Raw genomic sequence first — 20,033 nt, 5'->3', positions numbered from 1 at the left:
TGTAAGAAAGAGTAAGGAAACACTTGCCATTAGAGCATCCTATTCAATAATGTCCTTTATCCTGGGCAGTTACTTGATGGGTTCTGTGAGTTTATGGGTGCCTTTATGTTTTTACACATAAATACTAATGGTGTATTGAATCTGTGAGTATTAATCCAGCTAGATTGGGATGAAATCTAGCTCCTTAGATATGAGCTTAATTTTTTTAATCATTTGGAGAGTTCATGAGCCCAGGAGTCCAGGCATATTTCAGTGATTTAAGTTTGTTTTAAGTATCCTTCAGCATGTCAGATACATAAGGTCATTATGTGGCTATTAAACACATTTAAATATTGCATTTATGAAGAAGTTATTTAATTGCTGTCTTACTCATTATGCTTGTGGATTTAAGTGTAGGTGAAAATTTGTTTTATTTTTCATGTTTCTAAGACACTTTTAAACTAAAGAAATTTTTGCATTATATGTGTTCTAATATAAATGTTTAAAGTGGTTATTGTTTGTTTCAGTATTTTGAACTGGTGTTAGTGAGTTCTGCTTGTAATGTCATAAAGTATTTTTCCTAAGAAATCCAGATTTGTGTTAGTGTTGCATGAATGTCTCTCTTTAATGATCATTCCTTTTTTTGTTGTCACTGCCCTCTTTCTGATAGGATCGACAGGTATAATGTCCCTAAAGCTTCCTTTACAAATTCAATTTAATTTGTCCTAATTTATTATTAACCAAGTAGTAATTACTTTTAAATATAGAATTGGAGGCTAAATAAAAACACAATAACTTGGTTATTTAATTTTTTTAGAAGTATTAAAGTTGTCTTAGAGAATTCAATGTTAAAATTTGTTTGAAAAGGAATTGCATGTAACTTTTGGTGGTTTAAACCCTGAAAATAATTTCAATAGATGCTTTAGGGTAATTCCCAGCATCTGAGGAGATTCTAAAGTTTGAATTCTTTCCTCTATAAAATTCCAAGGAAATAATTGATAGCCTTTTCATTGTTTTGCTTTTTTTTTTTTTTTAAATGTAACTCTGTGATTTAATTTAGAAGTTTTAAGATTTACATTGTTATAAGAATGATATTGAAACTTTCAAATCCCAGTGGATGTCTGTATGAAAGTACCTGAGCTGGGAGCTAGAAGCTGCTCTGGTCCAGTGTGTATGCCCTGTGCACTGTTGTTCAGTCAAGCTTGACGCTCAGGCCAGTGGGGCGGGGAACATAGTGCTGTGTGGGTGCCCATCGTGCTCACTGTGGCTGCTGTGGTCTGTGCCTAGTGGAATGCTGTGCTTCTCGTTACTAATGCTTAGTTGTTTTCCCTCCCTGTGGGATGTGGCATTGGGGTTATATCCTAGCTCTTAATACAGATTCAGCTGCCGGGCTCCTGATTCGCAGCATTCATCTCGTCACCCAAAGACTCAATTCCCAGTGGCGGCAAGACATGAGCATATCACTGGCAGCTCTAGAGCTCCTCTCTGGCCTGGCGAAGGTGAGAAGGACAATCCTTTTATCTTAGCCCAGCGGCCTTGGACTATGGCTCTTTTTTCTGTATCTCCTGACCCCTTCTTGGGGTATTGCGGTGTTGGTTATATTCAATGCAGTTGATATCAAGGTGTGCAAAAATGAGCCTCCAAGTGAGATTTTACAAAATAATCTTTACTATTTTGTTTAATAGGTTCAAAGAGTGTGAATGATATTTTTTGCTGTTAAATTACTGGAAACATTTAGATACTTGCTATTCATTTGTACATAATAATAGAATACCTGTTGATTTATACCTGTTGATTTTGTATTTGCTTATAATACCCTTAAATTTTCAACAACATTTTGTGCCATTATAAGATCATCTAACTTCAATGAACAAATGCAGATTTGGCAACAAAAGAAAAGCTTATACTAAAATATGCCATTTGGGACTACCTGTGATTCTTCCATCTTCCATTATCAGGGATAAGTGAAAATTGGCTATATTTTCAAATTTCTTTCATAGCTCTTTTTCAGTTTTGTGGAACCTTAGAAGCTGGGTGTCCATTTGCATTTCTCTAAGTATTTTCTTTTTTTTTTACTGAGGTAAAATTCACATAACATAAAATTATCCTTTTAAAGTGAACAATTCAGTGCCTATTAGTACTTTCACTGTGTTGTGCAACCACCACCTCTATCTAGTTCCAAAACATTTATAACCCCAAAAAGAACCGTGTACCCATTAAGCGGTTGTTTCCTGGTCTCCGTTTCCCCTAATCCCTAACAACCACCAATCTGCATTCTGTCTCTATGGATTTACCTATTTTGGATATTTCTTATAAATTAAATCATACAATCTATGACCTTTTATGTATGGCTTCCTTCACCTAATATGTTTTTGAGGTTGATTTATGTTGTAGAGTCTGTCACAACTTCATTCCATTTTATGGTTGAATGATATTCCATTATATTTATGTACCAATTTGTCCGTTCCTCTGTTGCACATTTGAGCTGTTTCTACCTTTTGGCTATTGTGAATAGTGCTGCTATGAACATGGACATACATGTGTTTATTTGAATACCAATTTTCAGTTGTTTTGGGTATATACCTAGGAGTGGAATTGCTGGGTCGTATGGTAATTCTATATTTAACTTTTTGAGGAGCTGCCAAACTGTTGTCCACAGCGACTGAATCACTTTACGTTTCCACCAGTGATATAGGAGGGTTCCAATTTCTCCACATCTTCACTAACATCTAAATGTTTTCTTATCTGTAAAATGGGCAGGATTATCTTCTGTATAACACCTGGTGATGTGAGGATGAAATGAAATGAAATATATAGAACACTTTGTAAACACAAAGGTGATGTACACACATAAGGTGATATTGTCTGAGATAAAATTTAAGCCCTTGTTTTACAGATGAGGGGACAGGTAAACAGAGGGTGTGACTTACCTAAGTTATGAGAGACAAAAGAGGCAAGAAAACCTGAGATGTTCTCACCACCACTTAGAGCTTACCTTTACCTCAGAGATTCTCAAGGATAGATGAAATGGCCATAGTTTTGTGAGGAGCAGTATTGATGCAGAAGGTAAGAATAGCCATTTGTGAGACATGCAGGACCACACTGTCTTTGAGAACAAGGTACTGTTGCCTGTGACCTTCAGTACACTTGCAGTGGTAAGGAATAATTAGTCCTAGATGGAGTGCTCTCTGGACCTAACAAACCATAAAGGGCTAACACTACGTGATTTCAAGACTTGCTGTATAAACCTATGGTAATCAAAACAGTCTGGTATTGGTATAGGGTTAGGCAACTAGATCAACAGCGTAGTATATAGGGAGTCCAGAAATAGATCCACACATGTATGGACATCTGATTTTTGACAAAGGTGCCATGATAATTCAAAGGAGAAAGGATAGTGTTTTCAACAAATGGTGCTGGAACAATCAGATATTCATATACCAAAAAAAAAAAAGAACTTTGATTCATACTTTGTACTATGTACAAAAATTACTTCATAATGGATTGTAGACCTAAATATAAAACCTATACTCTAAACTTCTAGAAGAAATAATGGGAGAAAAATCTTTATTGGTTGTACAGAGATTTGGGTTATACAAAGATCTCTTAGATATTACACCATAGAGGAACAAACTATTAAATTGGACTTTATTAAAATTAAAAACTACCATTCTTCAAAAAATACTGTTAAGAGAATGAGATGACAAGTCACAGATTGGGAGAAAATCTTTACAGAGTATGCTTGTGGTGAGGGACCTGTATCCAGATCATATAAAGAATTCTCAAAACTCAGTAATAGCCTTTCGTTTTGGTGTGTGCAGTAGTAATATGGTGGTGAAAATTTCCAAGAACAGGACGTTTGTTGTTGATGGCTTTTTCAGAATTAAACTGAATGAGTTCCTCACTCAGAGGCTGGCTGAAGATGACTGCTCTGGAATTGAGGTCTGAATTATACCAACCAGGACAGAAATCATTACCTTGGCCTTCAGGAGCAGAATGTTCTTGGTGAGAAGAATCCAGGAATTGACTGATGTAGTTCAGAAGAAGTGTGGATTCCCTGAGGGCTACGTAGAGCTTTGTGCTGAAGAGGTGGCCACACGAGGTCTGTGTGCCATTGCCCAGACAGAATCTCTGCATTACAAACTGCTAGGAGGGCTTGCTCTGCAGAGAGCCTGCTGTGGGGTGCTGCAGTTCATCATGGAGAGGGGGACCAAGGGCTACAGGGTCATGGATGTCAGGGAAACTCCAAGGACAGAGGGCTGAATCCATGAAGTTTCTGGATGGTGTGATGATCCACAGTGGGGACCCCGTTAACTACTATATTGATACCCCTGTGTGTCAGTGTTGTGCTGGCCATCAGAGTGAAGATCATCTTGTCCTGGGGATGCAAGTGGTAAGACTGGCCCTAAGAAGCCCCTTTCTGACCACATGAACATTGTGGACTCTAAGGATGAGATATTATCCACCATTTCCATCTTGGGACAGAAGGATAGGAAGCCAGAGCTACCTGCCATGCTCGAGCCAGTCCCCACTGCATAACATGGTCTTCTTGGCACCTGGATCTGGAGTCTGGATGTTGCTTTGTAAAGACCTTTAATACAGTCTTTTAAAAAGACAGTATAACAATGACAGCAAAAGCCCTCAATAATACAACAAACAACCCAATTTTAAAATGGGCAAAAGATTGGACAAATATTTTACCAAAGAAGATATACTGATGGCAAATAAGCACATGAAAAGATGCTCATTATCATTACTTACTAGGGAAATGTAATTAAAATCACAGTGAGATACCACTCCATACCTTTTAGGATGGTTAAAATTTAAAAGACTGACCATACCAAATGTTTGGTGTTGATATAGAAGAATTGGAGCTCTCATATACTGTTGAAGGGAATGTTAAATGGTGCAACCATTTTAGAAAACAGCTTGGCAGGTCCTTAAAAAAATAAACATGCATCTATCATATGATTCAATCAGTCCACTTCTAGAAAATAAAAGAGCATATACGTGTACAAAGACTTGTACATGAATGTTTATAGCAGCTTTATTTGTAATATTCAGAAGCTGGAAATAATCCAAATGCAACAGGTGACTGTATGAATTAATTGTGGTATAATACATTTAATGGAATACTACTCAGCAATAAAAAGGAATGAACAACTGATACACACAAAAATGTGAATGAATGTCAAAATAATTGTGCTGAGTAAAAGAAGCCAGACTCTCTCCCTGACCCCCACTAAATAGTACAGTACTCTATGATTTTATTTATATAGAACTCTAGAAAATGCAAGTTAACCTATAGTGACAGCAAATCAGCAGTAACCTAGGGAAGGCGCAGAAAGGAGTGAGAGGAAGGATTACAAAGGTGCATGAGATTTTGAGGAGTGATGAATATATCCACTGTCTTGATTGTTGTGATAGTTCACAGGTGTATACTTAGGCTAAAATTTATCAAATTTTACACTTTAAATATGTGTAGTTTACTATATGTTAGTTATACCTCTGGGCAGCTGCACAGAACTTTGTAGCCCATAGAGCATTGCTGTGGGGTTGGGTTAGGGGGCTTAAAAAATGTGCACATGTTCCATTGCCAGCTATTCTTGTGATTTGTGGCAGTGATGAGTAGCTGCACCCCAGGAGTTTAGGTTTTAGAGCATGAAAAAGTATTCTAAAGTGAAATACTGTTTTAGGGTTTGAAAAATGCCCTCTTTTTATAGAGTAGTATATGATAATACATCTGAAATGTTATGTTCTTCTATATAAATAATACTTTAAAAAGCAAGGCTTCCTGTGGTGTGTCATATTCTCAGAAAGGCTGGGCCTCAGTATTGAGTTTTTGACATTGGTACAGTGGTTCCTGGCTAACTGTGTTCACCGTACGAATACGCTCAGGTGAAGGTGATGGTTGACTCAGGTGACCGGAAGCGAGCCATCAGTTCCGTGTGCACCTACATTGTGTACCAGTGTAGTCGGCCAGCTCCTCTTCACTCCCGGGATCTTCACTCCATGATCGTGGCAGCTTTTCAGTGTCTCTGTGTCTGGCTGACAGAGCACCCTGATATGCTTGATGAAAAGGTTAGTCTACTAGATCTTAAACCAGTAAATAGAAACAAAAATGTATGTTGGGAAAATATCTTTTGAAAGAGAATATCTAAATGTAAATACAACATTGCATACTTTAAACTGAATATACTTTTTATATTTCAGGAGAACACTTGTCCTAGTGAGCATAATTCAAAAACTGTCATTGTACTTATATATTTGACCCTTGAACAATATGAGGTTGAACTGTGTGGGTCCACTTATATGCAAATTTTTAAAAATAGTAAATACTACACTATTACATGATTCCTGATTGGTTGAACCCGTGAATGTGGAACTGTGGGTAAGGAGGAACCGCATATATGGATGGCTGACTATACATGTGGATTTTCGACTGAACTGAGGGTCAACGCCTCTAACCCCCATGTTGTTCAAGGGTCAGCTGTATTTGGTTGCAAATTAACCCATAGAGAAGTTCTTTTCAAAGATGGGGCTTTGAATAATTTATCTGTGAACTGTCAAGAGATGGCCAGTAGGTACTTTGGTCACCTGTCATCAAACCAAGAAGGGCAGTTGATAGCCAGGCTGCAAACCTAGAGCACTGCTTGTTCATAAAGGTTGCTTGTATCTAAAAATTTCATTTCACACACCTGTCTTTCTTTTCAAGTAGACACAGATATCTAGGCTGCTTTCTCTACCATTGTTCCATGTAATACTTTTCTTATGGGAAGGCAGACAGTTATAAAGAATTCACAGTGTAAATAAAAGAAGAGATACCAGGTTTATTGGAAAATTATAGAGAGCTTTATATAGTTTTTAAAAAATAATACTGTTGATTAATTCTTAGTCATTTTCATGATGACTTGTAAAGTTATCATACCAGAAATTGCTTTAAAATGTCAATAACCTATGAGCTTCCCTTTGGATAATGTAACATGTTTTACACCATCTAGGTTTAACTGAATTACTGTTACATCTCTTTCACTCGACCTTTCACGATTTACAGTCCATGGTAATTTTACAAGAATTGTGACTGATAAAATTGAATTGAATTTATCATTACTTATTATCTAAATCTCTTAACACTCAAATTTAGTGTTTTAAAGAGAAATTGGGGGGGGACAAGTTTATTTTAATAAATTATTATGAAGTTAATATATACCTATTCAAGAAAATGAGAAATTAGAGTCCCACCACCAAAACACACCCATATTGACACTTTCATGTATTTCCTTGTCGTCTCATAAGATAGGTGTATTACAAAAGCTAATCTGCTTTTCCTTTTTCTAGGACTGTCTTAAGGAAGTGCTGGAGATTGTGGAACTGGGTATTTCAGGAAGCAAGTCCAAGAACAGTGAGCAAGAGGTCAAGTACAAAGGAGATAAGGAGCCAAACCCTGCATCTATGAGGGTAAAGGATGCTGCTGAAGCCACCCTAACATGGTATGAAAGTGACTGCACAGGGATTGTGCCTAAGAGTTAGATGGGATAAGATGTGATCCTATGTTGTTTCATCTCCTCCCCAGTTGTTCAGCATTAAGTGACACAACCCCGTTTAGGATACTTTTTCTCCAGAAATAAAATGGAAAAGAAAATGTCTTGTTTTTTGGACCAAAGGAAACCAGGAACTTGGGGCTGAGAGTTTGGGTCCTTGTTTTTCTGTACTGGTTGTCAGTTAATTCAAGTCATATCATTTTAGAGCTGGAAAGGATCTTGGAGAGCCTTACCCACCCCCTCACTTTGATGGCTGAGTCCAGAGACAGGGTATGTCCGTGGTCACACCATTAGGTCTCCTACTTGCCAGCTCAGTGGTTTGTATTCTCTGCTATACCATTTATATTACATGTTATAGGTTCATTCAGCAAGATTTATAAACTTCCTCTTATGAACTGGTAATAGGATTGTAAAGATAAATCAGATTCAGTTTTCACCCTCAAAAAGCTTCTTGTCCAGTAGGGAAGATAAGATGTGAACACAAATATCTATAATGCTAGTTAGATTAAATGCTCCAAGAGAAGAGGTACAAATGAAATGCCGGGGTGTTGGAAGGAGGAAATGAATACTTCCAGATTCGGGGAAATCAAAATAAGATTCCTAAGGAAAATGACATTGACCTGACACTTAGAGAATGGATAAAGTTTGAGCTGTAAGTCAGGTTGCAGGGTGGTTAGGCAGCAAGAGAAGACTCCTGTGTCGAGCAGTTTGGTAGTGAAGGGACAGAGACAGGTTGGTATCTTGAAAAAGTATTAGAGAATTGAAAGAGTGTGTTTGGCCAGTTAGTGAGCAGAGTAGAAAGAGGGAAGAAAGGCAGTTTATCAACTGAAAGGAAGAGGTAGGTGGAGAAGATTAGGTGGAATTGGTACAGATGGAAAGATGAGGCTTATGAAAGGGTAAATGTGGATGAGACCCCAGAACAACATAAAAACAGGAAGGAGGAATGTCAAGTCAGTCTGGGTTGGCTCATCTTGGTCTTCTTGGTAAAGTGGTAGGTAAGACAGCTTGTAGATTTGTATGTAAATCAGCCCTTACCAAGATCCCAGAATCTTTTCTGAGTTCTGTGACCCGTTGAAAGCTTCACAGTAAAGTGTGCACAATAAAGTTGGGTTTATTTCAGTTCCTCACGGGCTTAGGTCATTCGGTAAAGTTTTAGAAGCGCACTTGCTTTAGTTCAGTCCTGCTCACTATGCTAATGATGGACTTTCATTGACTTTGTGGAGGTTTGGCTAATAACTAGAAAATTAGAAAAACGCGATTGAGTACTAGAGATAATAAAATTCCAGAGAGAAGACCATGTGTGGGCTGGGGCGGACTTAAAAGCATTATTAAAAAACTAAGACTTGATGTGTGTACCTTGAAGAGTAAGGAATATGGAGAAAGGGGGAAGGACATTTCTCACTGGGACTCTGCATTATATAAAAATAAGTTTGCTCCGTCCTAGGCTGGATGGGACATTCCATTGAGAATATGATTGGCAGTGAGGATTGGATATGAGCTCGGAATAAGTAGAGAGTCCTGGGATGCTTCCAGGACTAGCCAGCAGTTATCCAGGTGGCTCATCTGTCTTATCTCTGCTGGCAGCTCTACAAAAGGCATCTTCAGTTTTAAGTCTTGAAGAGGGCCCTGAAGAGTCATCATGAAACATATCCAAATCACGTTTTCTCTGTTCCCTCACAATTACAGCTTTATGTCAGTATCATTGCTGTTTTCCAGTTATGCAAACACAAAACTTTGACTCATTTTCTGATTTATCTCTGCTTTATCTATTATTCCCCATATGAAGCCAGTGACTGAGTCCAATAGACTTTACTTTTGAAAGTATTTCCTCCATTTGCTCTGACCTCAGATAGCATTCCCAGTCCAGGCCCTTATCACTTCTTGCCTGATTTCCCTGTTTTCAGTCTCTCACACTTTTCATTTTGCATTCTGTTGCTGAACTCATCAGGTACTGTGCTTATTCTGCTGCTTGAGTGATTGAAAACTGAATAGATTGCTGTTTACTGCCATATGGTGTGAAATTTTTGGTCTCGTTTTCAAGGCCCTCCTTGAGTGCCCCACTCAAACTGTCTGATCTTTCCCAGCACATCCTTTCTGCTACAGCTGGCAGGCCACTTGTGGCCATGAAGTGCACATGTTCATACCTGTCTGTATACTTCCCCTGGGTTTCAGGACTTCCCTCTTCTCCTCTTGGCCACATCCTCCATTGTTTGGTGCTCACATCATATCCACTACTTCCATGGACCTTCTTTGGTCATTCTGCTTCTTTTCCACACCTCTGTGCTCAATTGGTCTGACCTTACCACACTGCATGAATTCTACAGTGTCATGATCACACCTGGTTATATTTGATAACATGCTAGTGTTACCTCCCCAACCTGGGTAAAGGCCACATTTCCCTCTTCACACCCCTCACAGTGCTGAGCACACAGGAGATAGTTACGGAATGCAGATCAGCTGGTTGGTGTTTTTCCCCTTGTTGTATAATATACATTAGGACTCTTGGAAGACATTTCAGCGGCCCCTCTGCTTAGTCACCTTTAAGACTTATTTAGCAAGTTATTTAGCCTCTAATTTTGGGATACTTTAACCCCCAAGTTTGCCCATTTCATTTTAATTGTTAAAACCTTGAAGTTTACACTGAGCTGAAATCTCTCCCGCTTTAACTTCTACCCATTGGTTCTGATTCAGACTTTTAATAATGAAACCCTTTTTTCCGAGGAGTGGTGATATCCGAAGACAATGCTCATGTTCTTTCTGATTCATTTCTGCCAGTACCTTCAACTGTTTCTCATATGACAGGGATTTAGAGTGCCTTTATCATCCTCATCTTTTTCCTTTCAATGGCGCAGGTTTGGCTGTGTACCTCTTTAAAGGTCAGTGACGTTTAAATTGTAGAATATTATATTTTCATTAAAGTGTACTTAGAGACTGCATTGGGTTTTTGAGAACCTGGTGATTTGTACTAAGTCAACTAAAATCTAAGAGGCTTTTTTTTAACGCATTTACCTTTTGTCTTTCTCATCCTATACTTATTTTTGGGGGGTATTTGGATGTAATATGTAATGTACAGAGTTTTACATTTAAACTTGAAATTTCTTTATGTAAGATTTACCTCATTATTATTAATCTTTTAAGATTCTTTTGGATCCCAGCTCTTACTCTGATATATTAACTCTGCAGCTCAACTTTTGGTCAACTGCAGATTTATTTTATTTATTTATTATTTTAAAATTTATTTATTTATTTATTATTTATTTTTGGCTGTGTTCCGTCTTTGTTGCTGTGTGCGGGCTTTCTTTTAGTTGCAGCGAGCGGGGGCTACTCTTCGTTGTGGTGCGCAGGCTTCTCATTACGGTGGCTTCTCTTGTTGCAGAGCACAGGCTCTAGGCGAGCGGGCTCAGTAGTTGTGGCTCGTGGGCTCTAGAGCACAGGCTCAGTAGTTGTGGCGCACGGGCTTAGTTGCTCTGCGGCATGTAGGATCTTCCTGGACCAGGGCTCGAACCCATGTCCCCTGCATTGGTAGGCGGATTCTTAGCCACTGTGCCACCAGGGAAGTCCCCAACTGCAGATTTAATGAGCCTGCCCTGTGTGTCCTAATCATAGATACTGAGAAAAATATTGAACAGGGACTTCCCTGGTGGTCCAGTGGTTAAGACTCCGCTTCCATTGCAGGGGGCACAGGTTCTATCCCTGGTCGGTCGGGGAAGATCCTGCATGCCACACAGCGTGGCCAAAAAAATAAGTAAATGGTTAGTTCTTTAAAATATATATATATATATTGAACAGAGAAAGACTCACAAAGCACATGATAAGAGGTTTCCCTTCAGGTTCACAGAGGTTTTTAAATCTTGTCTATAAGTTTATAATGATACACTGCCAAATACTTGCATGTCTTGATTTCAGAGATATTTCTCTGCCTTTCCAGTCTAGTAATCATCAAGAAGAGAAAATGTGATTAGGCTGGTGTGACCTGTACCCTTGCCAGCAACCTATTTGATAATGTCTTAGAATCTTGCATGGAACATAAGCTCACATGGTCCATATGCTTTGTGACAACCATCTCTGTCCCATATTAGAAAACCCATATTTTCCCATTACTCGTCTCTTGGTTTTCCATAAATCCTTAGGTCTGAACTCATCATGAAATTCTCCTGGTCCTTGAAATTCTTAGATAGTCCTCCTCCTAGGAGGAGAGAAAATGGAAGGAAAGTATCTGTTGAGCAGTGTTGCCTTCTGTTATCAGAGAGATTTGGGTTTCAAGCATTAGAATGAAAGAGAAAGGGAGAGGATTGCAATGGTGTTGGGGAATACTAATTTTCAAATGAGTTACATATGAAGGATCAGGTGATATTAGGACCACAAGATAAAATCTTTAAGTTTTCTTAACAAGATTCTTTCTGTGTTTCAGTTTCTTAATTATAAAATGGTAATAATAATGATACCTATCTCATAGGGTTGTTATGATAACTAAATAAAATGTGTAAAGTACTTAGACCCAGTGCCTGGCACATGGTAAGTGGTATATGTAAGTTATTACTATTATGCATTGAAGGTATGCAGAAATCTCTGTGGATATAAACATTTCAGAATGGTAAGACTTGATCAGTTGAATTCCAGTTTATAAAGCATTTTTTCTTATATATTCTCATTTAATCATTACAGTGGTTCTGTGAGATGTAACTACTAGTGCATCAAGTTCCTTATCTGTAAAATGATGTTTTCTATTCATGGCCACACAGTGAGAAGGCAGTAGGCCCTGGTTTCTGGTCTCTTGATCACTTATCTCTTCTGAGCCTGGGTTTCCCCGTCTGAAAAATTGAGGGGGCTTGGCTGATCTTTGGATCCTTTTCTAGGTCTAGAATGCTTTAGCATTATCCTGAAACCTGGAGCACACACATTTTTTAAAATATATCTTTAGGAGCTTCATGATTTGGAAGTATGATTAGTCAGGTTCCCTGGGTAGCAGACTTCGAGAGAGAGAAATTTGCTTGCAGGAAGTTTATTGGAAAGTGCTCTCAGGATCAACCCTTATGAGGGAATGAAGGAAGTAGGATTGAGCAGAGGGAAGACAAACTGTGATGCATTTGCAACAAAGAGCTCTGGAGCTGGCCTGGCCCTTCAGGATTCTCTCATGTTGGGGCCAGGGGGCTGGGACTTTATACCCCTGCATTAACAGTTCATTGGACGAGAACTGTCCCAGGAGGAAGCTGTGATCTTGAGTGAAGTGGTTCTCATTGGCCTCTCCAGGACTCAGCTGAAAGCGATGGCCACCATCTCCCTGCATCTGGGGGACTGGGTCTTTCAGTCTCGGAGAGGGAAATCTGGACAGTACACCACAGCATCCGCCACAGGGAGTAAATCTGACTCTCAAAGAGGAAACGTGGCTGTGGTCAAATAAATCCAAAAGAACAGAAGGACAGATTGATGCATGAGGTGAACTTAAGATTTCCCTTTGGGGATTAACTGTTATCTTTTGCATTCTCCGTAGTATTATGCAGTTGCTTGGCGCATTTCCTTCACCCAGTGGTCCTGCCTCTCCTTGTAGTCTGGTGAATGAGACCACTTTGATTAAATACTCCAGACTGCCAACCATAAACAAGCATAGTTTCCGGTACTTTGTCTTGGATAACAGTGTCATCCTGGCAATGCTGGAGCAACCTCTTGGAAATGAACAGAGTAAGTTTCAGCACTTTGGGCTTTTTCCACTGCTAAATCAACATGTTCATCAGTATTAGCAAGCTGTTTCCAGGATCGGGGAAGGAAAGACTGCAAATTCTAAGTAATTTTGCATTTGTCAGAAAGCCTTCTAGCTGATGAGATAATAGCAACTAAAAAATAGAGGGTCAGAAAATGCAATATACATATTAAATAGAATCTTTTAGAGGCTCTTTATATCTATTAGAAAAGAGCTCCATAATTTTATAAAAAGTTTACTTTAGTGGGATATTTCTGTTGTTTACTTTGTATAAAAATCATTATTACTCTTCCGTCCTTCTTGAACTTTGGACCCTGCCCCTCTCCTTTCCTGCCCTTCACTCCACATTGTTCTTTTTCAGTTATTGGTGCCACCCAAACAGGCTGGAAATTGGAGGAGTCATCTTTGCCTGCTCCTTCCCGTTACTCCCTTATGTAGTTGGTTTCCAAGTTTCTACCCCCCTAGTGACTTTGCAATCTTCTTTTCTCTGCATTCCTCCCAGTACAGCCAAATGCAGGACTTTATTATTTCTTACCTGGATTATTGCAGTTGCTTCCTACCTGATCTGATTCTTCCTCCTTCCAGTTCCAAAATTTGTTACCGTTACCTCCATCCTACTTGCTGCCACCATTGCATTCATCCTCAAATGCAGATCTGACCATGCCAGTGCCCTCCTGAAAATTCTTCAGTGATTTTCCATTGACAAAACATGCACTGTTTTCTTCCCCTCTTTCCCCCAATTATAAACCATCTCAAGGTGTGTGATTACCACTGCAACGCAGACTACTCAAAGTACATTTTTTTCTGATGGTAATTGGAATCAGCCAGTATGTAAAGGAAGCATGTTCTTAGAGAGACCCTTATTGCTGGGAAGGTAAAGGAAAGTGAAGGTTACAGAATCGTTGGGCATACAGGGAATCACCTAGCGTGCAATTCCCTCATTTACAGGTTAAGAAACTGGGGCTCAGAGAGGATATGTGACTTGTCCAGGGTTACTTGAGAAGTGTATGGTATGACCAGGACTAGAGTCCAAATTTTCTGAACCTCATACTGTCTCTTTGTTATTGTTGCCCCCACAGTGATAGGATTTCCTCGGTGATTAAACACTTACCTTCTTACTTTTGCAAATGTGAAAAGGATCTTAGAGTCCCATGCAAATTCTGTTGAGTATATATAGGTAGGATCTCATAAATCCATAAAATGAAATGAGACGTTTCCCAGTAGTTCAGGGACAAGTGAATACCATCACAGGTTTCCTTCCTCTTGTGGTAAGATACAGTGACTTTAATATGAAGTGGATGGAGGCTTTAATCGTTGCCCAACTCCAGAAGCACTGGTCCCAAGTCTTTCCTTCTTAAGGCACCTCATCCTTCTCTACCTCAGACCTGGGTGTTGCTTGACTTTCTTCCCTGGTTTGTGCCAATTATTCATGATTCCTCCAGTTTCCCACTCCCAAGCCACCTGCTAAAGAGTCTATAAAATCCCAGTATCCTCTCCAGGTTTCCTGGCCTGAGGGGTAAATGTCAACCCTTTTCCAGATTTTTTAGGTTCCTATTACTCTCATTCTAAGCAATTTCATTGCATTAGAAGTCTACCAAAAATATAAACAATTGGGATTTTATAGAAGTACAGGATATTTTAATGGTTCGTTGTAATAGTTAATAACAGAAGTAAGAGAGAGAAGTTTGAACAAGTTTGACTCCTACACCAGAGACAAAAGAAGGGAATAGGAAGAAGGATCTGGGTACTCAGGAAGTCCATCCTGAGTTCTTTACCTCCCTTCTTCCTGCCCCTGAACTTGTGTTGGGATGAAACAGTGCCTGCCTGTGGTGGGCCGTGGTGCACAAAGGCATGGGTGAATGTAACATCAGCACCGCAGGCACCCAGCCTGTCTTCTGCACTTAGGTCATTCCCAACACTGAAAGTTAAGAGTATTTGCTAGGATAGTGTTACCCAAAAATGTGTATGTTTATTGCTGGAGGTATGTGAGATGATGTTGGTTGATACATCGGTGAACATTATTTTATGTATTTTTAAACATGTGTTTTAAAAATATATAATTAGCACACCAAAATTCATGGTTTTCCTTTTAAGGTAGAAATATATCATTTCCTTCAAAAATTTTAAGTTTAAATTTAAACAGTAATAACGGTACTTGAATATGGCAGAATCCACAGAGATGGTTCACAAAGGATATAAGTTAGGGAAGCACTGTGCTAGGGCTTTGATTATTAGAGGCTCTAAAATTGACAATAGGTGTATTTTATATGTTGTCAGAAATAAAAACTTTTCCACCAACATTTTATTCTAGATGATTTCTTCCCCTCTGTCACTGTGCTGGTCCGGGGAATGTCTGGAAGACTTGCTTGGGCACAACAACTTTGCCTTTTACCCAGAGGAGCAAAAGCAAATCAGAAGGTATCCATCAGAAGTTACAGGGAAGTGACTAGGAGTGAGTGTGTGTGTGCACGTGTTTGTGTGTGTTGTGATTTAAAGGTTAAATAATATTACAACAAAAATCACAGATAAATATTTTTGATCCTAGCCAGATTCTCAGTCAGTGAGTTCACATCAGAATCATCTTAGCAGCCTAGAATTCCAGGTCCACTGAAATACTCTTTAAAGATGTCTTCAAGGCCAGGTGTATTTTCAGAAAGCTTTCCGGGTGACCCTGACATCCACTTATGATTAAGAACTACTGTTCTGAACAGTGGCCCGAATTTTTTTCATGCAGTGTTTAATATAATAAAATTTAGGTACATGCCATTATGAAAAAAATTTTGCCAGAGCCTTGATGTCTCTGGCAACAGCTCTATAATTTTTTAACGTGCTGTATAATTTAATGAAATCTTTCTTTGCGGTGGCACAGTTTATTTTCTTTATAACAGTTGTAATTATGTGAATAAAATTTGCTCACGGGAGAAAGTTGGAAAATTCGGATAATGAAGAAATTTTAAATCACCTGTACTCTTACTCTCCAGAAGTAGATAGCCACTGTTAATATTTTAGTGGATTTCCTTCCGATCTTTTTGTTCCTTTCTGTACATAACACTTAAATAGAATTTTAGTCATTTTTGTATACTGCTCTTTTCACTTATCACATTGTAAGCTTTTACTTATGTTACTAAAAATTCTTTAAAACATAACTTAATAAAATTTTACCAGCATTTAAGAGAGACGCTCACAAAATTGGAGCAAATGCCTAAAACAATTGAACATTCCAGATGTCTCTGTTAGATGAAATGTGTTTGCTGTGAGGAGCGCACCCCTATTTGCTCCTGGTGACGTCACGCCAATCACATTCTGTCAGCAGCACTATATAAGCCACTGAATGCCATTAAAGACTGAGGAAGAAGGAGATCAGGAAAGGCACTAAAACTGATTGATAGTTTAATATGTGCCATATATTTTTTTGTTTAATCCTTATGACAGTCTTGTGGTGGATTATTTCCATTTTTCAGGTGTGAAAACGGAAGTCACAGCTAATATATATTAAAGCAGGGATTTGGCGCCATGAAGACCTTGATTCGGTGCCATATCTTTTCAGTTAAGCCATGCTAAGGTTCTAATTATTGAACTCACTGTCTAGAGATGCCCAGTGGATGTAAACTTGTACCTTATTATATGGAATGATTTGAGAGCCCTTAGGGAAGAAGGAAGTTTGAGCCTTAAGCTCTGAAATGGCTTACCTATTGGCTTACCACTGAATATGGAAGGTTCAGGCCTGGTGCTGTGGAGGTCCGTAACCCATTTATCAGTCGCAAAAATCTATCATAAGTTGATGAACATTTTTATAAAAATAAAATAGAGTACATTGGTACCTTTACCATTAGCAGTAGTATTTGCAGATTCTTACTGAATTTCTGTGTTATGCAATCCTAGGGAAACACAGGCATCTAAGAGACCAAGGAAATACATGTCATTTCAGATGGCACCCAAATGTAATAAAGATAATGTTATTTGTTTTATTTTAACAGCTTTTTGTGCCTGAACCTCGTCCAGTTCCTAAAAATGATGTTGGATTTAAATATACTGTGAAACATCGACCATTTCCTGAAGAGGTGGACAAGATTCCTTTTGTGAAAGCAGATCTGAGCATTCCAGATTTGCATGAAATCGTCACTGAAGAAGTAAGATAAATTATTATCAGCTGTTGTTAAGAGAATGACTATTAACATTCTTCAACAGCTTCTGTGGTCAAGACACTGCCTTTCTTTGGTATTCCTGGAGGTGATTCATAAGATGACCTGGGTATTTGTCATCCAGGAGGTTACCATGTAGTAAGACAAATATAGATTGTGGCTGATTGAAAGGAACTGGACATATCTTATAGAGGGGTGGCACTGGGCTGCCTGGGCTGGTCTGTGGTTTCAATAGTGTTCTGATATGATCAGATCCTAGTGGAGGATATTTGGAGAAGGGAGCCCAATTCAGAGACAGTTATGACAATCTAGGCAGGGGATGGGAAGGACTACCTCATTGATAGTGGAAGTTTAAATATATGGCATGTCTTGTAGAGGTAGATCCAGACAGTCTTGGATTGACGAGGGAAGGAAAAGAGCCGAAGAACTTTAGATTTCAGGCTTGAGTGACAAAGATAACAGTGCCATTTATAGAAATATAGACATTAGGAAGAGGACAGGTTTGGGAAAATGGGAAAAATTTATTTGGTTTTATATTAATTTAGATACTTAACTAGGTTAAGTAATTGGTCGCTTAGGTCAAGAGAGAAGAATTTTAAGAAATGGAAGGCAGGTATGTCAGGGCATGAGAGAATATAAGGGTAGGAGTGGAGGCTGCCTGCAGTTTCAAATGCTAGAGAGATCAAGGAGAAGGAGCACTAAGAAGAGGCCCCTGGATTTTGTCATGAAATGTTGGTGACCTTTGAGAGCAAGTTCAAAGGAGTATTAAAGTGTAAGGGTCTGGGGAATGAATGGTTAAAGAGGAAAGAAAAGGCAGTGGATATAAACTACACTGTTACTGTTAGCAGTAAAGGAAGGGTACAGAGTGAAAAATAGTGTGAGGAAATAGCCTTAGCTAAGGAAAGGCAAGGCTAGTTTTTCTTTTTCTTTCTTTTTTTTAATTCAAGAAGAATTAGAGGTGGAAGGAGCCAGTGGAAAAGGGTCTGCACCTGCTAACACTGTAAGGTGGGCTGGGGAAGTGATAAGTAACAGAGTAAAGCCCTGGAGGCAGTAGGGTCAAGGGTCTGTGATTGAGTCTAGAAAAGGGACACTTCTGGTAAGACAGGAGAGGAGAGGGTCAGTGAAGGTTCAGAGACATTTAGAGGCGGAAAGGAGGAAAATTGAAGCAGCTTATGTAAATTTTAATCTTAGTTCTTAGCAATGAAATAGGGGAACAAAAATGATTCTTAAAATTTCCAGGCAGCCCAGCTAGGTTTAAGTAGCATCATCTGTAGTGAAGTTACTTAATGCACTCTGCTGACTTTCTTCAAAAGTCCTTGGTATCCAGAGGCATAAGTAAAAAATTTGAATGGTGTGGAGATTGGCTGGGTGAATAAGGAAGAATAAGGAACAACATAGCCGTGTTATATGCTTAGAAGAGGGTATTAAGAAGTCACATTTGGGGATTTAGTTTTGGTTGGGAGGTAGATGAAGCCAGAAGGATGCTAATGGCTTGGGGAAATATGGGGAGGGGTTGTTCGCCTCTCAGTGATAGTAAAGGGGGAGAAGGGGTATGGGTGAGCTGTAGGAAAGGAATTTCAGGAATGTAGCTCTTGAAAGTACAGCACATCTGAGGTACGAAGTGTGTCATGGATGGCCAGAGTTGTGAAGGTTGCGGAGATTGTAGGAATGTAAGCCAGGCTGTTCACCACAGAGGATGGAATTTTAAATAGGATGGATCAGAAGGGAAGCAGAGATAACTCCAAGAGTATAGCAACTAATGCATATGGTTGTGGACTTCAAAACATGAGGGGATCACTGCAGGATGAAGATGGACAGGGATCTGGCAGAGAGCAGCAGCTCTGCCCCCTGTCTTGCCACTGTGAAGGGAAGCAGAGACAGAGTGGTTTCACTTACAGCGAAGAGATGAAGGAGCAGTTTTTGAGGCTGTAGGGACGTGTTTTGGGTATTTGTTTTAACCTTGTAACGTATTTGTTTGATTGTATGCTCTTGGTTGTACTGAATTGAAACTCAGTGTTGATCACTGAAAATTACCTTCATTTATTTTGTTGCTTGTAGCTTTATTTTCATTTAAAACTTAAGATTAATTCTATTACTTTTTTATGATAATTCCAAAAAAATGAAATGTTCTGTTTATTTCAGTTAGAAGAGAGACATGAAAAATTAAGGAATGGCATGGCCCAGCAGATTGCTTATGAAATACACCTTGAACAACAAAGTGAGGAGGAATTGCAGAAGAGAAGTTTTCCTGATCCGATTACAGATTGTAAGCCCCCACCTCCTGCCCAGGAATTCCAAACAGCACGCCTTTTCCTTTCACACTTTGGATTTTTGTCCTTAGAAGCATTGAAGGTAATTTCTATAAACTTTTATGAGTAAATATATTCATAAATTAACAATCAGCTGATGATAGCTAAAGCATTTTTATGAAGATAGAAGGAATTTTAAAAACCAAAAACTGTTTAAAACCTTACCCTTCATACAAGGAAATGAAATTCTGTGATGCTGTAGGTTATAATATGAGCTCCAAGACAGTTTTCCCATGAATGTATTTAGAGTTCTGTCTGAGGGGACTGCTTATAATATAATAATATATGCGCCTCTGAATTTTCCTAGGTAATGTAGGACTCATATCACACATATTAATGAAATCTATAGATAATTAGAAAAAAG

General features: G+C 38.9%; 1 protein-coding gene across 7 annotated transcripts in view; it reads left to right on the top strand.

Moving 5' to 3' along the window:
• The window catches only part of RALGAPB (Ral GTPase activating protein non-catalytic subunit beta), a 106,213-nt gene that overhangs the window by 65,341 nt on the left and 20,839 nt on the right, over window positions 1-20,033 (top strand). For 5 of the 7 annotated variants that reach the window (XM_082361916.1, XM_082361918.1, XM_082361917.1 and 2 more), the window contains 7 exons: window positions 1,345-1,478; window positions 5,878-6,060; window positions 7,318-7,469; window positions 13,012-13,199; window positions 15,530-15,636; window positions 17,196-17,348; window positions 19,503-19,712. In XM_082361916.1, the coding sequence (XP_082218042.1) occupies window positions 1,345-1,478; window positions 5,878-6,060; window positions 7,318-7,469; window positions 13,012-13,199; window positions 15,530-15,636; window positions 17,196-17,348; window positions 19,503-19,712 (1,127 nt within the window). The remainder of the gene's footprint in view (window positions 1-1,344; window positions 1,479-5,877; window positions 6,061-7,317; window positions 7,470-13,011; window positions 13,200-15,529; window positions 15,637-17,195; window positions 17,349-19,502; window positions 19,713-20,033) is intronic. The other 2 variants (XM_082361920.1, XM_082361922.1) reach the window with 1 other exon arrangement.

Source organism: Balaenoptera borealis (genome assembly GCF_965194805.1).
Source record: "Balaenoptera borealis genome assembly, chromosome: 16".
Taxonomy (NCBI): Eukaryota; Metazoa; Chordata; class Mammalia; order Artiodactyla; family Balaenopteridae; genus Balaenoptera; species Balaenoptera borealis.
Note: the sequence above shows the minus strand (reverse complement) of the source record. Positions and strands in the feature narration are given on the sequence as shown.